This window comes from Notechis scutatus, chromosome 5, assembly GCF_049901735.1.
Source record: "Notechis scutatus isolate UNSWTSFEM ecotype Mainland chromosome 5, rNotScu1.2, whole genome shotgun sequence".
Taxonomy (NCBI): Eukaryota; Metazoa; Chordata; class Lepidosauria; order Squamata; family Elapidae; genus Notechis; species Notechis scutatus.
Genome location: NC_142013.1, coordinates 30,379,323 through 30,400,258, shown reverse-complemented (window position 1 = coordinate 30,400,258; position 20,936 = coordinate 30,379,323). Strand labels below are relative to the sequence as shown.

The following is a 20,936-nucleotide window of genomic DNA, read 5'->3' as shown; positions in this document are numbered from 1 at the left end:
ACAGTCTGTGTTTTGCGGAGCCATGTTATCTGCTGGTGTTGGCCCACTGTGCTTCATTAAGCCCAGGGTCAATGCAGCCATCTACCAGGAGATTTTGGAACACTTCATGCTTCCTTCCACAGACAAGCTTTATGGGGATGCTGACTTCATTTTCCAGCAGGACTTGGCACCTGCCCACACTGCCAAAAGCACCAAATCCTGGTTCAATGACCGTGGGATTACTGTGCTTGATTGGCCAGCAAACTCGCCTGACCTGAACCCCATAGAGAATCTATGGGGCATTGCCAAGAGATGAGAGACATGAGACCGAACAATGCAGAAGAGCTGAAGGCCGCTATTGAAGCATCCTGGTCTTCCATAACATCTCAGCAGCACCACAGACTGATAGCTTCCATGTCACACCGCATTGAGGCAGTAATTGCTGCAAAAGGGGCCAAAACCAAGTACTGAGTACATATGCATGCTTATACTTTTCAGAGGTCCGATATTGTTCTATGTACAATCCTTGTTTTATTGATTGCATGTAATATTCTAATTTTCTGACATTGTGGATTTAGGGTTTTTATGAGCTGTAAGCCATAATCATCTCAATTATGACAAATCACAGCTTGAACTATCTTGCTTTGCATGTAATGAGTCTATCTTATATTAGTTTCACCTTTTAAGTTGCATTACTGAAATAAATGAACTTTTGCACGATATTCTAATTTTTTGAGTTTCACCTGTATATATATATATATATACAGGTGAATATATATATGAATATATATATATACAGTGAATATATATATATACAGGTGAATATATATATATACAGGTGAGTATATATATATATATATATATATATATATATATATATATATATATATATATATATATATATATATATATATATATATATATACACCCAAAAACTTTAACCTTAGACTGTCTACTATTGACCTCACCCCTTTCCTAAGAGGTCTGTAGGGGGCGTGCATAAGCGCACCAACGTGCCTACCGTCCCTGTCCTATTGTTTCTCTTATTCTTCTTTTAGTTTTCTTATATGTACCCATTTCATGTATTCACAACTATGTATACACTTATACTTATTATCTTGTAAACAATTGACAAATCAAATAAATAAATAAAATAAATAAATAAATATATAGATTGAAAAAGTCTAACCACAGCAGCAAGGAACATAGGCCTGCAAGAATTGTGGAATTTAAATCTTGTGTAGCCAGGGCTAAAGCAAAGACATACCACATAAACATTACTGCTTCATCATGTAAAAAGCATGGGTGTTTTAAAATAATTTATTCTGAGAAATGTCCATGTAATAGAAAGACATTGTGATAATTTCTTTTTTCCATGAGACTTAGAGAAGCAATTTTCAACAAGAAGCTAAATTTGTTATCTGTTTGACAATGCTTTTCTCTCCACCAGAATGTAGCTTCTATATTTTCCATGTCATGTGTGTGTCAGCAGCCTATAATTAGAAATTGTCTGAGAAATTATAAAAAAATGACCAAGACTGACAGGCAAAATTCCTCTTTTTCATTCCAATATATACTGTATGCGTGAGAAGAAAAAAATCTGCTCTCAGCATTGTGGTTTGTATTGAGGTCCCAAGCTTTAGACCGGAGTTTCTGAACCCCAGCAATTTTAAGATGTATAGACTACGACTCTTGGAATTCCCCAACCACTTGGACTTGTAGCATTGCCAGATATTTAACGTCTTGTTGAAAATTGCTTCTATAATTTTCATGGGAAAAAAATCTAAATTATAAAAATTATAAATTTTAAAATTCTACCCACAACTCTTTGGAACATGGGGGATTTATGTTATCTTTTATTAGGTAGATATTTTATTATAGAAAATACTACATATACATAATTTAATACTAAATATTAACATTAATGACAAATATTTAATATTAACTTTATTTTTTCTGAAAAATATGTCTTTCTTTTATTCCTTTCCTGAACATTTATTCACAAATGTAAAGCAGATTAAATTTACTGCGTAATTAATCATTGTTCCCTCTATTTACTAACATCCCAGTTCTTAGGTAGCTAAGTGATGTTATTCCTACTAACAGGCATATTAACATGGTTGGATAAAGGCCAAATTTTTACAAGGACAAAACAGATCCATAATAATTAAAAACACTTGAAAGATAAAGGACCTGAAAACTTTTTTTTTTTTTTTTGAAAACAGTTTTATTAATTTTAACAACAAACAAAAACACATAAAACATAAAAAACATCATCTTTCCTTCATGAGTTTACAGACAGTGTATCGGTTGGTTTACCACTTTTTTGTGTGCATCCATTTCATAGTCTCCATTGTAGTTATATTACATAATAGCTCATATTATCAATCAACAATTATATAGCCTGATATCATTATTAAACAACCATTTGACTATAATTTTATTAATTCATACTTTAACAAGATAAGTATAATTTACTTAATTTATTTTATAGCAAATCATAAAGTCATACCAAGTCTATCTTAATAAAATTTTATAAGGATAGTATCAAAGAAAAAAAAAGAAATATATATTCATTGTTTCCTAAAATTCTAAATATTCTATTATTATATTTTATTATCTAGCCATTGATAGAAAAGGTCCCAAACTTCATAAAATTGTTTATCTTCTTGTTCTCTAATTTCAAATGTCAATCTACTCATTTCAGCACATTCCAATATTTTCTTAATAATTTCTTCTTGTGATGGTATTTTCTCATTCTTCCAATTTTTAGCAAATACAATCCTAGCCGCTGTCAATACATTTACAATCAAATATTTCAAATTTTTATTGTATGTATCAGGTAAGATTCCCAATAAAAAAATCTCTGGTTTTAAATCTATATGTTTCTTTGTCATTTTTTCCAGCCATATGCGAATTTTAGTCCAATATTTTCTAGCGTCCTCACAAGTCCACCACATATGGTAATATGAGCCAGGTATCTGATGACATTTCCAGCATTTTTCTTTATAAAATGCAGCAAATTGTCACTTTATAATTTTGAGAGGGAAAGCCTCAGAATACCTTTTTCTTTTTCTTATTGGGACTTTTGCCTTTTCCATTTTCATTTTTGATCCATTTTTATGGCTATTTTTTATTATTGAGATCTTTCAACTGGATTAAGGTGTGAAGAACCTGAAGAATTCTTTTTTTTCTTACTACTTTTTAATACTATTGGGTTTTATTCTTTTTCTTTTTCTTTTTAATTTTTACTTTGAATCATAATTGACTATCCCACAATAGGATTAAGGTCTAGAAGAAGCTGAAGAACCTTTTCTTTTTTCTTTTTAATTTTCGGCTTTTTAATTTTTATTGTCTTTTTTTAATTCTTTTTTTCTCTTTCTTTTTCCCTAATTGGAATACAATTGGCCACTCTACTAATTGGATTAAAAGAGCTCGAAGACCCTGAGTTACCTAAATGAGTAAGAAATTCATATCTTCTGGCATTTCAACTTCTGCTCCTACCTCCCCAACAGTAGGACCTGAAAACTTTTTGTGACTACCAAAATATATCCAAATAGTGCTTTTGATCAAGATTTGCCATAGGAAAAAAAGAAGTAGGCAGCAAGCACAAGCAAAATAGATTTGAAGGTTTGAATCAGGCCAGCTGACAACCAGACACAAACTTTCAAGTTTTCCCCATCACAACTTTTTTCCTTACAATAGCTACATTCCTAACAAAATGCTTTTTTTGCCTGTATTGCCATCTAGCTGTCAAACAATAAATTCCAGTATTATTGTGTTCTTACTGCTTACAGATAGAATGGCAGGGACTCAAAAAGTGTTTGAAACAGCTTCATTTTAAAGAGGCTTACATACAAAAATCAGATGGTTTAAGACTGCAATGTTGATAATCATATTTTGATATGTTTGGCTTAGGGTGGACATGACACATGAGCACATCTGTTTTGAGTAATAAAACTCTGGATTAGAGTTAAATATGAAAACATAGACTTTGATAAGCTAACTTGAATTCATCAGAAAGACGGTTCATGAAGTTGAAGCGGTGTATAATCACTGATTGTAGGGAAAACACCCTGCACATTTCGTGTTAAACCACTGTCTTATTAACGTTATAAATGTTCCAAGAATGTTAATTGCTCCAGAAAGACTTCTGTGTCTATTCTTGATGATTTCCTATTGCTTATATATGGTATAAGTTCATTTTTAATAAACTGACCTACCTATGAAGCTGCTTACACATGAAAAGACACAAATTCCCCCATCAAAATGTATGGTACTATTATTCTATCACCTCTTTCTTATGGAGTTATCCATTGTTTGATTGGTAAGCCACAACGATTAAATTCACACAACATGTTCTGTGATCATATTAAGAGCAACTGTGTTCTATTCGCTGATGATGTAAAGCTATTCAACACCACAGACAATACTGCTACCCTTCAAAAAGACCTCAACTATGTATCAGAATGGTCAAACAAATGGCAACTTCAAATCTCAACAAATAAATGCTCTATCTAACATATTGGCAAAAAAAATCAGAAAATAAAATACAAGCTGAATAGTCAAGACCTTGTTGATGATCCAAGCTCTGTAAAGGACCTTGGAATACTCATTTCTAATGATCTAAGTGCTAGAGCCCACTGTAATTACATAGCCAAAAAGACCGTAAAAAGCCCACTACATAGCCAAAAAGGCATTAAGAGTTGTTAACCTAATCCTACATAGCTTTTTCTCTGGTAAGATCACACTACTAACTAGAGCATACAAAACATTTGCTAGACTAATACTCGAATACAGCTCATCAGTCTGGAACCCACATTACGTATTCGATATTAACACAGTTGAGAAAGTCCAGAAATATTTCACAAGAAGAGTTCTCCACTCCTCTACTTGTTGTAGAATAGCTTATGCCACCAGACTTGAAATTCTAGAACTAGAAAATCTAGAACTACGCCGCCTTCGGTCCGATCTAAGTATAGTATATAAAATCATACATTGCAATATCCTGAATACTTCAGCTTCAACCATAACAATACAAGAGCAAACAATAGATACAAACTCAAGGTAAACAGCGCCAAACTTGACTGTAGGAAATACAGCTTCAGCAACAGAGTGGTCAATGTCTGGAATACTCTACCTGGCTCTGTGGTTTCTTCCCCAAATCCCAAAAACTTTAACCTTAGACTGTCTACTATTGACCTCACCCCTTTCCTAAAATGTCTGTAGGGGGCGTGCATAAGCGCACCAACGTGCCTACCGTCCATGTCCTAGTGTTTCTTTTTATTTTTTTTATATGTATCCATTTCATGTATTCATAACTATGTTTATACTTATACCTGTTACCTTATAATCGCTTGATAAATAAATAAATAAATAAATACCGCGTTGTGGCTAAGAGCAGAAGGTGAATCAATCTAAAACTTAACACAAGTCATTTTTTAAAAAATTATTTATTTATTTATTTTGTCAAGCGATTATAAGATTACAGGTATAAGTATATACATAGTCATGAGTACATGAAATGGATATATGTAAGAAAAATAAAAAGAAACAATAGGACAGGGACGTTAGGCGCTTTATTTTATTTATTTATTTTATTTGGTTTGTCAATTGCTTACAAGATAATAGGTATAAATAAAAACATAGTTATGGATACATGGATACATATCAGAAAAATAAAAGAAACAATAGAACAGGGACGGTAGGCACGTTGGTGCGCTTATGCACGCTTATGCATTGCCAAAGCCAAATTCCCACATCTGTAAAAATTTCGGAAGATAACTGCTTTTTAATTCATTTAGATTCCATCACGGGTACATAAAACGTGATTTGTTTTTTTAAACTGCCTTGCGAATAATGTCTGAACATCCCTATTCAAAGATGACCGTTAATTTAATCCTTTCCTATCTCTATGTTCTCTGGGTCCGGGTCAAAGTCTTCGGAGCAAGCAATCCCGGCTTCCGGGTAAGGCGTGCTAGCTTTCCGTACTGATAGAAGCGTGAATAGTGAGACCTCGGTTTCTGCTGTAACTGTGCGTGTCTTATTTTGATCTCCGTCCCTGCAATCAGGTTGCGTTGAAGTTTCTTTTCTGTGTTCAATCTTCGCCGGTTTAATGTCCTGTCCTACGAAGGACATCACATTGGGGAAGCAACTCCGCCGCCTCAAATGCATTTCTTTAAAAGAATTTTTTTACTTAGCTCTTCTAATGTATGGATTTTATATTACAATGATAATTACTAGCTGCACCGTCTTCCAGATTATCTTTTGTTTATTGCTCAATCTTTATTGCAGCTTTCCTCCCCCCAAACCATCTGCTTTTAAATATCCGATTTTATTTAGAAAAAGGAAATTATTTCTTTGACGTGATTGAATCTTATTAGCTAGGAGCAAATACAGGATGACATGTATTCTTTTAGGCAGCATCTGTTAAAGAAAGAAAAATGCTACAGGGGGCAGGAGTAAAAAATTTGTGGTATTATTTAGTTATTAGATTTGTACCGCCTGTATCTCACAGTTTTTAACTACCTACAGAAGTGATCCCCAAACCAAATACTCTCCAGATATTTGGAATGATAATTTCCGTCATCCATTGAAAATGGAGGACTGATGATGATAAGATTTGAAGACCAATCCCTTTGGAGAGTACCAGGTTAGAGAAAGCTGAGTTAAAGTAATTGTGGTTGCCAACTTTTTCTTCCTTTTTTCTCACTAGAAATGTGGACTTGAAACTCCCCATTTGAAGATATATATCTATAGTTATTGAGTTGCTGTGGTGATGGAAAATCTATGTGTGAAGGTGCATCAATTGTCAAAATCTAGCAGATATACCAGCTTACTACAGAAATGGCTTATGACCCAAAGCAGGACTCCTGTACAGTATGCTTCATTTTCAGAAGTTCAGCAACTCCCTGAAAAACAGTCTATTGCCATAACGTTTCCTCTCCAAGATCTGGCAAAATTCTTGTCTCCTAATGTGGACAAATCATCCTTCTACATTTTCAAACCTAACCAGAGGGACATCCAGACAGCAGAGATGTTTTTCATTCCATCAAAGCAACACATAATTGATTATTCCACTTCTGCGGTCCGGATGGATCATGCCCCAGAAATGCCTGAGCCTGAGGTGAGATCAGTGAAAAGGAGGTTCCATTTTTATTATTTAAGAGGGAGGAGGACAAATGGTATCAAAATTATGCCATTTGACATGTTAAGCAGAGAGTTGGATACGGAAGAAAAAAACTTTCTAAAAGTCCAGATTGTAGAAATCTTTTGTTTTTTAATTGCAGAATATCTCTATTGTTGTAAACAAAATTTTGGTCCTTGTGATGTGAATGCTGCCCAAATAGCAGACTTGCAAAGGTAACCTGGTTGATGGACCATTAAGGGATTAAATATCTACTTAATCATTTTTTATCTATGGAGATTCTCAGTCATCCAGGTTATGGTTGCCTCAAAGTGCTTTTTCAAGAGCCAACTGCACTTTGTTTTTTGTTTGAAGATTATCTTCAAACAAGATTTGAAGATTATCTTCACTTATCCAAGAAGAAGCTTCTTTGCGTTAATCATTTATTGTTTCTTTATAAATAACTCAAAGATAAACAGAAGCTGATTCATACTGTCTGTTTATCTTTTTCTATTTTACATCAGTGTTAGGTACTGACGTAAAGTTAAGGTACTTATCTGGCTTTGCAAGAAATATAATCCAAATTCATTTTTGTTTGTTGTAGCTTGGGTTCTTAAACAGGAAGATCCATAAAACAAAATGATAGCAACTATAAATAAAGCTAATCTTGCAACATTGGCAACTCAATGAAAACAATTTTAGTTCAGGAGTGAAAATATTATTTGAATGCACAATTTCTCCCACATTTTTTTCTTTCAATCTCTGTAGATCAGTATTACCTTAGTTTTACAGGAATTTGGAAACAAGCTTGAAACACTAAGCTAACTCCTACCATTTTATTGTAGCTAGCAAGTTTTGTGAGCTTGAATTAAAAATATTGATCCTGGCTAGCTAAAACATCTGGAATCGGTTTAAGTTCACTTCTTTGGCTAGAAAGTAAAGTTTAAACTCTCAGTCTGAGCTCTAACCTTTTACAAGAGAGGAAGGACTTCTCCTTGGCTTCATTTTAGTTTAATTAAGATGTGAGAAAAAGAGATATTTAGGAATTTTATTGAGACAGAAGGAAGAAGAGTCATAGGGAGGGAAACAACACAAGTATTTGCTTTTATGCGGGGACAAACAAGAACAAGATTCCAGCTTTTTGTTCACAACGTCATAAGGAGAGATGGGTTGGTGAGTAATGGTAGCAGAGATTGCAACTAGTCAGGGAAGCTCTGTCATTTTTTAAAAGAAGCAAACAATGAGCATGACAAGTAGACAGCTTATATTTTAACTTTTTTTTGGGGGGGGGTGTTTCTCATCTGATTCACTGCTCTTTCTTGAGCAATACTAGTTGATGGTAACCAGAAAAGAGTTGGAGCTCAGGAGCTGCTATCCCCTCAGAGCGGCATAAAGATGATCTAGAACTAGGTAATCAGCACTTATAGCAGTGGTTGATGAGAAGGTGCAGATAGGTAGTAGGAACTGCTTGGTTCCAACTATAGCGCCTTCCAAAACACATACCTCCCTTCCCTAACAGGAATGTGCAGATGGTCCAGGATTGATTTCCAAGTGACTTTCTCTGCAAGTGTTAATCAGCAGATAGAAGTAGCAATCAGAGATCAACAGGTAGGTTTTTCCCACCCTAGAAGCAAGACACATAAGCAGATTTGCTGCCTACTGTTCACTAAGATGACACGTGCTAAGAACAGGAGCACAGAGCAAAAAAGAGGGGGCAATCCAAGTCATACCTGGTCCTGGTGGTTCTGTGGGACTTGTGGAAAGCAATTTCCTCAATGGAGACAATCCATACCCCTACAGAAGGGACTCTCTAAAGTCTTCCAGCCATCAAGGGAAGCAGCATTATAAACGGAACTATCTGTAATGCTTATATTTTTGGGGGAATGATCAAAAGCAATGATGGCATCCCTAAGTTCAGAGATTTCTCTGATTGGCCTCAGAACATGTCCAAAGGATAGATTCTTACCATTTCCCCTATCAGAAACTCTATGTAACCCTGAATGTAACCCTGGCTTATTAGATTCAGCAATAGAGAACATCTCAATAGCTAAATGTCCAGCAACTAAATACAGTAGCTGCTCTGGTCAATTTGGCAGCTATTCAGATGATGGTGACAACATCAATGAGAATAACAGAATGTCTGGGTTTCTTCTGATCAAACTAGGTAGACAAATAATTGGCAGCAAAACTAGCATAAGTCATAGCACTCTTACATAAACTAAGAGTACTCAAAAAGGTTGCCAAAGGGTATACACCAACCTGAGACTCTGGGAATCAGGCAGTATATAAATTTAATAATTTAATAATTACTATTATTATGAAGCCTGCTCTGTCAGAAAAATGAGTGCATTGGCAGCTCCACAGCATGGCTTCCCTTGATCGATATTGTACTTTTACTAAACATTGTAAGATAAGTTTGTATCTGCAAAGATAGTTTCAGATGGTCTCATCTACAAAGAGAGTGCTGTCATTTATACTGACTTCCTGCCATATTACTGTAAAATAAATCCCATTCCTGTCAACACCAACATCAGGTCCTTAAGAACGATATTTGGCATTATGTTAAGCACCTTCTGATCACAAAAATGGAGACAAATAGTCTTACCCTAATGAAAACTATTTACAGCTTGCTATAGTCCAGAAAAAATACTGAACCACCTGATTTGTTGCTTACCTAGCATTTGCTTATAAATTATAACTCTTGTCAGTTAGTGAAAAATTAGTTTTTTTAAATAATTAAAAAAAATTCTTACTGTCTTGTGGATGGTCAATTAAGGTGACTGCTGATGAGAGTTTAGCCTCCATTGGGTGGCATCAAGTTTAAACCTAGATGCTGGCAAGAGGGAAAATAACTAATTTGTGTCAGGATCATTTTTTGGAGAGTACTAGGAGTGTTTAAGTACAATTCTAATTATTTCAAATATATGATAAGATCCCAATTGCCCCAACCTCATATGTGAGGCCAAGCTAAAACCAGTTGGCTGGCTCCTCTTTAAAAAGATTCTGGATATAGCCTAAGATTCACAAAAGAATAAAATTAGAATATGGTTTCCATGTGCTCACTTTGCTAGAACGGTAATTAAGAATTTGCTTCTGGAGTATTTGAATAGCCCATAGAATTTCTCAATGGTTTCCATTTCCTAGAAGGACTATATTTCTTCTATAGATGTTCTTACATTTTGCAAACCTTGAGATTTCTGTAGGGTTACAAAAAAAAAGTGTTTTCATCAGGAATTCCATCTGTTTCCATTGCTGGACCCAGGCCCCCTTTCAGGACTCTGCAGTGATTAGGTTGGTATTAAAGACACCAGCTTCCTGATACTAACCAACACATCTGGAGAGCATCAGGCTAATATCAACATGCCTTGTTTAAATGATATATCTTTTATTATGTTATGAATGGAATCATGAAATCACTGTAACTTTCTCTTCCAGGTTTGCTTTTTAGGAAGAAGCAATGTTGGAAAATCATCTTTAATTAAAGCATTGTTTTCATTGGCCCCTGATGTTGAAGTCAGAATTTCCAAGCATCCTGTAAGTTTCCTGTGAAGATTGATTATATTCACCTTCAAAGTGAATAGAGCATAAGCAAGACAATTTATATCTGTATTGTGAAACTTTATTTCTGGAAAATAAGGGCAAGGAGATTTTTTGAATAAGTGCATCGTACACATCTAAATTGGTCAGTTTCATAATTACAAGGTGAAAATTTTAAAATGTTAGGTGTCTATATTAATGAGGGATTATAGAATATACAAATAACATATGTTGTTCCATTCAGTCAACCTATTAACATTTTATTCAACATAAATAGGGTAAGGTAAAGGTTCCCCTTGCACATTCGTGCTAGTCATTCCCGACTGTAGGGGGCAGGCTCATCTCCACTACAAAGCCAAAGAACCAGTGCTGTCTGAAGACATCTCCATGGTCATGTGGTCAGCATAACCAATGCCGAAGGCGCACGGAACACTTTTACCTTCCCACCAAAGTGGTCCCTATTTTTCTACTTGCATTTTTACATGCTTTCGAACTGCTGGGTTGGGAGAAGCTGGGACAAGTAACGGGAACTCACTCCATTACGCGGCACTAGGGATTCGAACCGCCAAACTGCCAACCTTTCTGATCGACAAGCTCAGCGTCTTAGCCACCGCATCCCTTAAATATATATATTTATAAGATATATTTTATATATATCTTATAAAACTTATAGACAATTTTTACTCCATTTTAGGTGTTTTGCAGTACTGCAGTATTGCTTCAGAAATGAATCTGCTGTATATGTCTTTTCAGTTGCAGATTATCTACAATAATCTACAGATTTGTATTTTATTTAATGTTCAGGATATCACAAATAAATTTTTAGACTTTGTCATGAATTTATGATATTTTTAAACTTACATTTTAACTAAGTTCATAGAATCCATAATGCTTTATCTGAAAGAAGTCAAGAAGAAAAAGCTTCTCTTCTTTTTCTCCAGGGTCACACAAAGAAAATGAATTTTTTCAAAGTGGGAAAATTCTTCACTTTGGTGGATATGCCAGGCTATGGGTTTAAAGCACCCAAAGATTTTGCAGAGATGGTGGAGCCTTATTTAACCCAACGCACAAAGTAAGATTGAAAATTATAATTTCTTGGAAATGTTTCGTCGGATTAGGAGAGAGGCAACAGAGTTGTAAAATTTAGAGAAATGTGCTTGGACATATAAAACAATGTTTAGGTAAAACAACTATTAAATTTGGATAAGATACAATGCTGTTATAACCACTATTTACAAGTAATTCCTGAGGTATGGGTGAAGCCATATTACTGTAATTTGCTGAGTCACCTCAATTCTATCAGAAGCAGCACATTTTCTCAAAAAAGCAAAATGTATCTTCACTCAAAATTATGGTTATATCTGTTGTCCTGCCAAAGGAGAATTTACCATGTAATAATAGTAGAATGATAGAATATAAATGTTTTTGAATTAACTTAAAATTAGGAATTGAAAACCACCTATTTCTCATGCTTGACTGTTTCCCCCCCCCCCCTATTATGTTTGTGAGAAGTTGTGGCTCTGTTTCTATTTTCTGCAGTTTGAAACGTACATTCTTATTAGTAGATGCTAAAGAGGGAATTCAGGAAATGGATAACATTGCTGTAGAAATGTTAGAAGAATTCGGGATCCCTTATGTTGTAAGTAACATACTTACCTTGTTTTAAAATAATGAGTGTAGAACACGGGTGTCAAATTTGCTGGGTCATGTTGCTGTCACGTGACGTTTTATTATGTTTTCCCCATTTGTAGAGTTGGGGTGGGCGTGGCCTGCGTGAGACACATCTGGCCTGTGGGCTGCCAGATTGACGCCCCTGGTGTACAGTATTAAGATTCTCAAAAAGTCATCTAACAGTAACTGGAAAGCATAAATACTATCTAATCAGACACTATTGATGATGTCTAAGAAGGCATTTCTCAACTGTAGAATTCTGAGAGTTGAAGTCCACATTTCTTAAAAGTTGTTAAGGTTAAGAAACATTGGTCTAGGATAATTAAAGAAAAACTTCATGAAGAAACAGAAGCAGACAATTTTTTAGGAATTATACTCCAGCTTAGTAAGAGATGTGCATGCAAAAAATAAAATTTGTAATTAAAATGCTCCTCTCACCAAAGGGTTTTAAAATTGTACTAAAACAATTAGTACAATATGCAGTACTTTAACCATTATATTCATAGAAATTAATGTGGAAGTATAATGGCAAAATAAATATAAAATTTCCTTCCATCTTAAATAAGTTGCCTAATCCTGACATAAACCTTTTTGCTCCAACATAATCTATTCTAAATATTAACTTAAAAGAAAATGGCATTATCTGCAAGAAATGCATTTTTAAGCGCTTAACTAAATTTATTATTATGTGCCTATATTATGTGCTTCCTTTATCACTCACTTATGGACTTCATTCCTTAAGAAGTATACAGTGGATATAAAAAGTCCTCACACTCCTGTTCAGTTTGCCTTTCAGTTCCATTGTATGTGTTACATGCTATATTAAAAATGAAAAAAAAAAAAGAAGTAATTTATCTTGGTCTGATTTTTTTTTTGTCTCAAAAAACTGTTATTTTCACAAGGGTCTATAGACTTTTAATGTCCACTGTCGATGCACAGAATTTGACCTAAAGATAGTTCCATTTGACCTCACAATTATAACTTATTTGTTCTAGTGCACGGGTGTCAAACTCAATAATGTCATGTGTTGTATTGCAACCTTTTTTTGCCTTTGAGGAGCTGGGGTGGATGTGGCCTATGTGTGATGCATCTGGCCTGCGGGCCACCAGTTTGACACCCCTGTTCTAGTGCTTTCAGCAGGATTCAAATATGGCTGCTGTAATTTAGTCTGCATCCAACCATATTAGTTAATTGTTTAACCCACAGTTAGGCCATATACGTTGTAGGTAGGGATAAAAACTATTGGTTGAATTCAGATTCAAAAAATATATCTCAAAGTAGAAAAAGTTGGAAGAGGAAAGGCCAGGATCTCATTCTTTTAAAGAACAGCCTGTGAGGAACACTAACCTAATTCATTGCTAAACTCAGAAATAATTTAAGGTTTCAAAAACTTGTTCTAAACTATTTTTAGTGGGTATGTTTTTGTCTTTTGACAGCTTGTATTAACCAAAATTGACACAGCATCAAAATCAGTGATGGCAAAAAATGTGCTACAGATTCGAGACTTTGTAGAGAAAAATGCTCACACATGTTTTCCTCAACTTTTTCCTATCAGGTAACAGCTAACAATGTCATATTTTGTTTTCTTAGAATAATAGAAGTAGTTTGCCATTGCCTAGTATTAAAGTGTGAGTTTCAGTTGCTACTTGCTACCAATCTAATCTACAACCTATAATCTTGGTTTCCCATCTCAATACTTACCAAAGCTGACTCCTCAGGACCATGAGATTAACCAAGGTTGGCTAGGTGTTTCCATTTAGCTATTATGGAAGAGTTGTTCCTCAAGCAAAGGCAGCAAGAGCAAGAATAGAGAACAAATGCAAATTTATTTTTATGAGACTGCTAATATAATATTTCTATCTTTGTTTCCACAGTTCTTTGAATTATACTGGAATTCATGTATTGAGATGCTTCATAGCTCATGTTACTGGAAATCTTCCATTATCCACTGAATAAAGCATTATATTTGGAAATATCTTGTTTCAACCTTCATGCTAGATGCTGTATAAATATAAATTATTTTGGAACAATAAATGCTATGTAAATTCTATAGTTATATACATACATACTGTAAATACATGCATACATACATACACACTCGTGTTGATCAAATGTGAATTTCAAAGATTAAATGTTATGCTTAGAAGTAAGAAAAGAAAGATCAGGTAAACTAAATTATGAGAAATGAAAGACCCTTGAGTCTTTTTAGCTTTGAAAGCTGAAATATATGACAATCAGCTCCTGAATGGATAACAAAGCCTCAAAACCATTTTTCTTTCAACTCAGAGTGCAAAACTCAGAATAAAGAATTTAAGTTAGAGAAGACAAATTCCAGCAGAAGATTTAAAAATACATTCAATAATAATTTGACAGTGGAAACAATTACAAGTGAGGTAATAAGCCTAATTAGTTAGATATTGTATGTTAAAGCAAAGATTGAATTGTCATCATTGGGATACTTTTAATTAGACTGAGTACGAGGCTGCTTGTAATGGTCTATGTAGCCCTTTTCAGTTCTGTAATTCTATAATTGTGATATTCTATAAATTATGTAGATATGCAAGGATTGCTTTCGCAAAAACAACCCTATCTATATAGGCATTCCCTATCTATATAGTCTGGGCATTGGGTAGAACAATAAGAGAAATTGCTTGTTTCTTTTGTACAGCAAAAGAAAATAGAAATATTTGTATTGAATTATTTTTTAAAATAAATATATATTTTTATTTGGAAACAGAAGACCCAGCACATTTCTACTACATGCAATGTGGACTTTCTTATACAGTCAAAAGCATTCCTTTTTAAAGTGGTCAGCTTTGTTAATAAGACCACTCAGATCTGACTACTTCAAAAGCACAACTTCTCTAATTAGCTTGGTAATTCTAGCAGAGGCATGTAATAGGTCTAAAGCAGGGGTCTCCAACCTTAGCAACTTTAAGACTAGCGGACTTCAACTCCCAGAGTTCCTCATAAGGTTGGAGACCCCTGGTCTAAAGCATCCAGATGGCTGATGCTTCTCAATCTGCAGTTCTAAGTACTTTATTCTGCTTAAAACTATATTACTTTCAACAGCAGATGGATTATTAGCAGTCATTTCCTGATTGTTGTCCTTTTAACTTCGAATCCTTTTTTCCCCGATCAAAGCAGCCTGCTCTGTTTCTTGAAATTAAGACCAAATGTAATAGCTAAATGGTTTAATAATGGCAGGATTTTTCAGAAAGAAATGCAGTTTACGGACTCAAAATGAGCAGTGCAGAAGTAATTCATATTTACATTTATACAGAGGCAATATGCATTTTCTGTCTCTTTTCGCCGCTCTAAGGCGTCCGGACGGCTTTCCAACAGATGTGAAAGCCCCTTGGATTTTCCGGTGCTCTCCATTACTCAAGATTGCGCATGCGTAACTTGTGCAATGAAGCCGGTGGAAGAGGAACCGAAGGCCTGCTATAGAGTCATTTCCTCAAAGGAACATGCGCAGTTGAACGTTTGCCTTCCGGATTGAAGCGAAGTGGGCGGTTTGCTAATCGGAAGCGGTCTTAAATTTTATACCTGGAAAGAGGTAATCCCTGATGCTAACATGGCCGACGAGGAAGAAGACCCACCTGTAAGTGAAGCCGAAGCATAAGGTGTTGCGTAGAATAAAAGAATTAAGGATTAAGGACCAATTGAGACGCTGGTCGGGTGGCAGCTGCTAGCTGGGAAAAAGGAAAGTGGCGCCTCTCCCGCCTTCCCAAAATTTCCCGGGGATGCTGGAGACAATCGCACCCATCGGTTGGAGAGAACTAAAGTTTAATTCAAGGTTTACTGGGTATTATTCGCATTAAAAGCTACACCCTGTTCGTTGATGGCAGCGCATTATTTTGAGTAATGCGCAGGGAAAGCCTGTAATAAGATGCTATAAAATAAGTCCAAGTGAATTGTTTTATTCGCTCTGGATTTCTGGAGTGTAGGATTCCAATCTAGATTCATTTTATGCAAACAAAACTGGCAGTAAGATTCCCCGGGCATTAGGAGATTTACAGGTAAATAAACTTGAATTTGGTTTTGTATTTTGTGATGTAATCCTGTAAATACAAGGTAATTCCCACAAATCATAGAATCATACGGTTGGAAGGGTACTCAGAGGTCTTATAGTCAAAGCCTCTACTTAAGGCAGGAGCCCCGTAGTATTCCAGTTAAACGGTTAAGGAAGTTTATTGTGGAATTAATAATGTGTGTTATTAATGTGTATTAGATGAGGACCAGCAATGTACTCCTACAGATCCTAAGATTCTGCTTTCTATTATTATTTTTGTACTTTGCATTAACATCTGTTTAGCATTTCCTTCATTACTGACCTAGGGCTATGCTTGCTATAATTGTTGGAAGTTATAATCCAGAATATCTGAGAAGAATCACATTTCATAGTGATATGATGCTTTGCAAACTAATTTATACAATCTCCCTCATTCAAGATGGATTCACAATAATATTTGATGTTGGACTTTTTTTTTATTCTCATGGATTCATGGCATATAAATGAGGTAGACTTAAACCTTGATTCAAATTAGTTGGTGAGGGGCAAAAACACCATAAGTAAAGCTTGTTTTGCTTATAGATTTTGCAAAAAAATATTTGTAGAATTTTTTTTCCAAAATTATCTTTTCTCCTTCCCCACCACTCAAAAGCGTGAGATATTTTGGATTGTCTATGAGAAACACAAAATTTAAGGGTACAGAATGGAACACACACACACCCTTGTTGTTTTTTAGCAACCTCCTTTTATATGAGGTTTTCTAAATACATAGTCAGCATATTTAATAGCTGTTAGAAACTACTAATTTTTCTAATTAATTTTAGAGCAGCTCAAACAGATCAGTACCTTTACATGCTGAAATATATTAGGGTAAACTTCATCTGTATTCAAAATGGAACAAATTATTTAGAATACATATTGGCAGTTGCATCTTTTGCTATTGGCATTTTATTAAATCATATGCATCTTTTCTAGGAGTTGCACAGCAAGATGCAACTTAAGGAGTTGTCAGTATGTGCAACACAAATACCAACATGTGCTAAGAATCACCTTTTCTTTCATTCCAAATTGCTGCATAGTCCTCTGCTAAGAATTATGAATATATAGAGTTGTCCCTGTCCATTTTCTATTTTTACTCAAAGTTCTTTTTCTTACTTATCATAATTTTCTCTGAAATGAGTTACTCCAGTCTGGTTGTCATTTAGATTTCCCTTCTAGGTTTTTAATATCATTTATAATGTACTGTGGACAGAACTGCATTGTATCATATATTTTTATAAAGGCATTATTGTACTGTTGATAAGTTTGTTAAATTCTTGAGATGATATGTAGCATGGAATATGCCTTTTCAGTTGCTGTACTTCATGTTTTTATGAACTTTGCCTGTAGCATCCCAAGGTTCTAGCTGAGATCTTGTCAATGTGATTTTTTATGGCCGTAAGCATAATTTCATCTTTGTTTACAACAAACTTATTTTCATATTGTACTGTTTATTCCTCCAACTTCAAGAGATCTTTTTAGAACTTTTTGCTGTCTCTGCTTTTAACCGTCATAATTTTAGACCCCTTCCCTTGTTTCTTAGCTTAATCTTGAGGTATGCTTCTTTTTTCACTCAAATTTTGAATTTATTATCTATAGTTTGAAGAAGATACTGAAGACGCTGGAGGAGGCCCAGATGGTGGACAGGGAAAAAGGAAGCGGTTATTCTCCAAAGAATGTAAGTTGATGCCAGTTTACAAGTAAGAGTAGATTATTTGCATGCTGAAGATACCAAAGAACTGCTGTCTATTTGTATAAGAAATAGAAATATATTAGTTTTAATGACCTAATTTTTTTATAAGACAGCTTTCTATGTTTTCATAGGTAGTGAGGAAATGTAACCTTTCATTGTCTTCACTTTTGAAGAATCTCTTTATGCGGTACACTTTTTGAATGCCGGTATTACTGTGAATTATTGAATGATTTTTGTCTAGCACCTGTATCCTATCAATCTGCATTACTAAGTAAAACAAAATTGAGATGGTTAAGTTATACTTAACATCATTTCCTTCCGAGATCAGTAAAATGAAGACCCAGATTCTTGGGGGCAATATGCTGACTCTGTAAACCACTTAGAGAGGGCTATAAAGCACTGTGAAACTATATATAAGTCTAAGTGCTTTTGCTATTTATATTTGCTCATGTGTCATTTGATACAATTTGTAGCACAGAAAATGAAATATCCATTGAATGTTTCACATTTTATGAGTCATGCAAGATGTCTATCATTGCCAGTTGGTCTTGCAGTTAGTTAGTGATGAACAACTGTGCATTAACTCCTAATAAAATACTTAATTTTTACTACAGTGCAGTATATTTGTATTCTGGGCTTTTGCGTTTGCTAATACTTCCATGGCAGTTCTAAGGGCGCAGTTTGCTTTTCAGCCCACTGTTTTAACAGTAAGGCCAAATCCCCTCTAAGTAGTTTCATTGTAAAATATCATTTCTATGAAAACTTAAGTACCAAAACTTATATAATGTAAGTGGTGCAACTTTCCTGAACCATAAATTGGAGTCTAAAACTTGTTGGCTACTTTATTCATTTGGGTTATAAAAGTGGCAGAAGATTTTCTCAGAATATTCCTCCTTCAACATGTTCTATTAAAATATTTTAAACACCGATATTAAAGTGACAGTAAGATTGTGTCATTGTTTCTCATACAAGTTTGAACTACACTTTCTCAAGTAGATTTATTTTAAAAAATACTATTAAAATTTCCTTGAATGGAGAATTTAGAAGACTGAATAATTATGTAGATCATAAACCTTCCATTCAGTGCCCTCCTGCAGATGATTTTTGCTTTCTTAATTCCAGTGAGATGTATGATGTATGGATTTGGAGATGATCAGAATCCTTACACAGAGTCTGTGGATATTCTTGAAGATCTAGTCATAGAATTCATCACAGAAATGGTAGGTTCTTATAACAAGTTACTACTTACTAAGACATTTGATACAACAGATGCTATAGTTTGGCTTTTGTTTCCTCACAGTTCTATATTTATGGAAAACCAAGAAGAGTTCAGAGACATGTATAAAAGCTGTTATGACACAACCATCTAAACTTCCAATAAGAATACGTTTTAAAAATTTTCACATACACCCTTTATTACTTTATAAGTAACTCAGCAACAAACATATCTAATACTACTCCCTCCTCCTATTTTGATCATAATCCTGTGAGGTGGGTTGGGCTGAGACTGACTGGCCCAAAGTACCCCAGCCAGATTTCATGCCTAAGGCAGAACTAGAACCACTACCCTGTTTTCTGGCCTAATGCCTTAATCAGTGCACCAAACTGGTTCTCAGACTATTAATGAACTAAATAGCATAGTTGGACTAGAAGCAGAAATATACAGATTTTAGTCTCCTCTCAGCCACAAAGTCAGTGGATAATCAGCTTCTAACTTCTTTTTCATAAGCATGTATATAGTCTAAATACTGACCACAACTCAGTAACATCACAGAAAATGTATTTAATTGGATTTAATTGAAATGGATTTTCTTTTTGCCCAAATAGACCCACAAAGCAATGTCCATTGGACGACAAGGTCGAGTACAGGTCGAAGATATTGTCTTCTTGATTCGTAAAGACCCACGAAAATTTGCTCGTGTGAAGGACTTGTTAACAATGAATGAAGAACTAAAACGGGCTCGAAAAGCATTTGATGAAGCAAACTATGGTTCTTGAGGCCTTTTTTGAACTCATCTCACGATTCACCCTTTGATTCATCTCATTTTTTGAGTCTATAAAAGGAAGCTCTATTTCAGAACATTGCTGCACATTGAAATAGATTTAATTGTGGACTTTTTAAAGAGATTCTTTGTATTGTACTGCTTGTTTTTAAAACAAATGCTAAACTATTCTTGGACATTATTCCTTATTATATCTTGAATTGTTTAGACTGCAACCATTTGAGTGTCATAAGTGTTATTAAAAATTTCTAAGGGCTCTATAGCTATTATCTTTTACCTCTGTCCCATCAAATTTAGTTTAAAAAACCATGCTCATAAATCTCTATTTTTAAATCAGGGGTGTCAATCTGGCGACCCATGGGCCGGATGCATCATGTGCAAGCCACACCCATCCCAGCTCAACAAAGACAAAAAACATGTCAGGTGACACGATCAAGTTTGATACCCATGCTTTAAATGGATCTTTTTCTCCATGCTTCATTTACAGAAAGATAACCTCTTTCACAGATGAGTACAAATATTAATAAGTAGGAATAGTTTAGTTTGACAGAGCTAATGTGTCAGAAGGACATGGAACAAATGGTACTAAATCACTAGGTCAAATAATTATTTAATCCACCAAAAGTATTAACCATAATTTCAAAACAATGAGGTTCCTTCTACAATGGTAATCTGCAGAAATATTTTGGGTGCTGTGTGTTTATCAGTCACTTTGCATTAAAATGAAACAATATAAATTTATGCATTATGTCAGTGATAATTGCTGGATCATCAAGGCTGAGTCGTCTATATGGATAGCAATTTAAAAGAAAATAGAACTTGGACTTCTGGTGAAGACGTATAGTACATTAAACACCTCTGAAAGAATGAAGA

The 20,936-nt window shown here is 34.7% G+C and overlaps 2 protein-coding genes and 1 long non-coding RNA gene across 9 annotated transcripts; 2 read left to right on the top strand and 1 right to left on the bottom strand.

Annotated features, from left to right (window-relative positions):
- The first annotated feature begins 5,896 nt into the window (after positions 1 to 5,896).
- On the top strand, positions 5,897 to 14,286 carry GTPBP8 (GTP binding protein 8). Of its 7 annotated transcripts, none has more exons than XR_015749781.1 (7): positions 5,897 to 6,007; positions 6,695 to 7,105; positions 10,541 to 10,639; positions 11,584 to 11,714; positions 12,182 to 12,281; positions 13,725 to 13,868; positions 14,188 to 14,286. XR_015749781.1 is itself a non-coding variant. In XM_087966416.1 (7 exons), the coding sequence occupies exons 2-7, from the start codon at positions 6,758 to 6,760 to the stop codon at positions 14,267 to 14,269; spliced, it is 879 nt and encodes a 292-aa protein (XP_087822542.1). In that variant the 5' UTR covers positions 5,897 to 6,007; positions 6,695 to 6,757; the 3' UTR covers positions 14,270 to 14,286. The 7 variants fall into 7 exon arrangements, 5 of the variants coding, with proteins under 5 accessions (XP_087822542.1, XP_026537583.2, XP_026537582.2 ...); XM_087966416.1 differs by having other exon boundaries at positions 13,750 to 13,868; XM_026681798.2 differs by having other exon boundaries at positions 5,904 to 5,946; positions 13,750 to 13,868.
- On the bottom strand, positions 12,528 to 15,733 carry LOC148130426 (uncharacterized). The gene is made up of 3 exons (XR_015749782.1): positions 15,587 to 15,733; positions 14,015 to 14,314; positions 12,528 to 12,626 (listed from the first exon to the last, which is right to left on the bottom strand). It is a non-coding gene; the product is annotated as an uncharacterized LOC148130426 (long non-coding RNA).
- Positions 15,733 to 20,323, top strand: TAF13 (TATA-box binding protein associated factor 13). The gene is made up of 4 exons (XM_026681799.2): positions 15,733 to 15,917; positions 17,967 to 18,045; positions 19,183 to 19,280; positions 19,888 to 20,323. The coding sequence occupies exons 1-4, from the start codon at positions 15,891 to 15,893 to the stop codon at positions 20,056 to 20,058; spliced, it is 375 nt and encodes a 124-aa protein (XP_026537584.1). The 5' UTR covers positions 15,733 to 15,890; the 3' UTR covers positions 20,059 to 20,323.
- Positions 20,324 to 20,936: the final 613 nt, after the last annotated feature.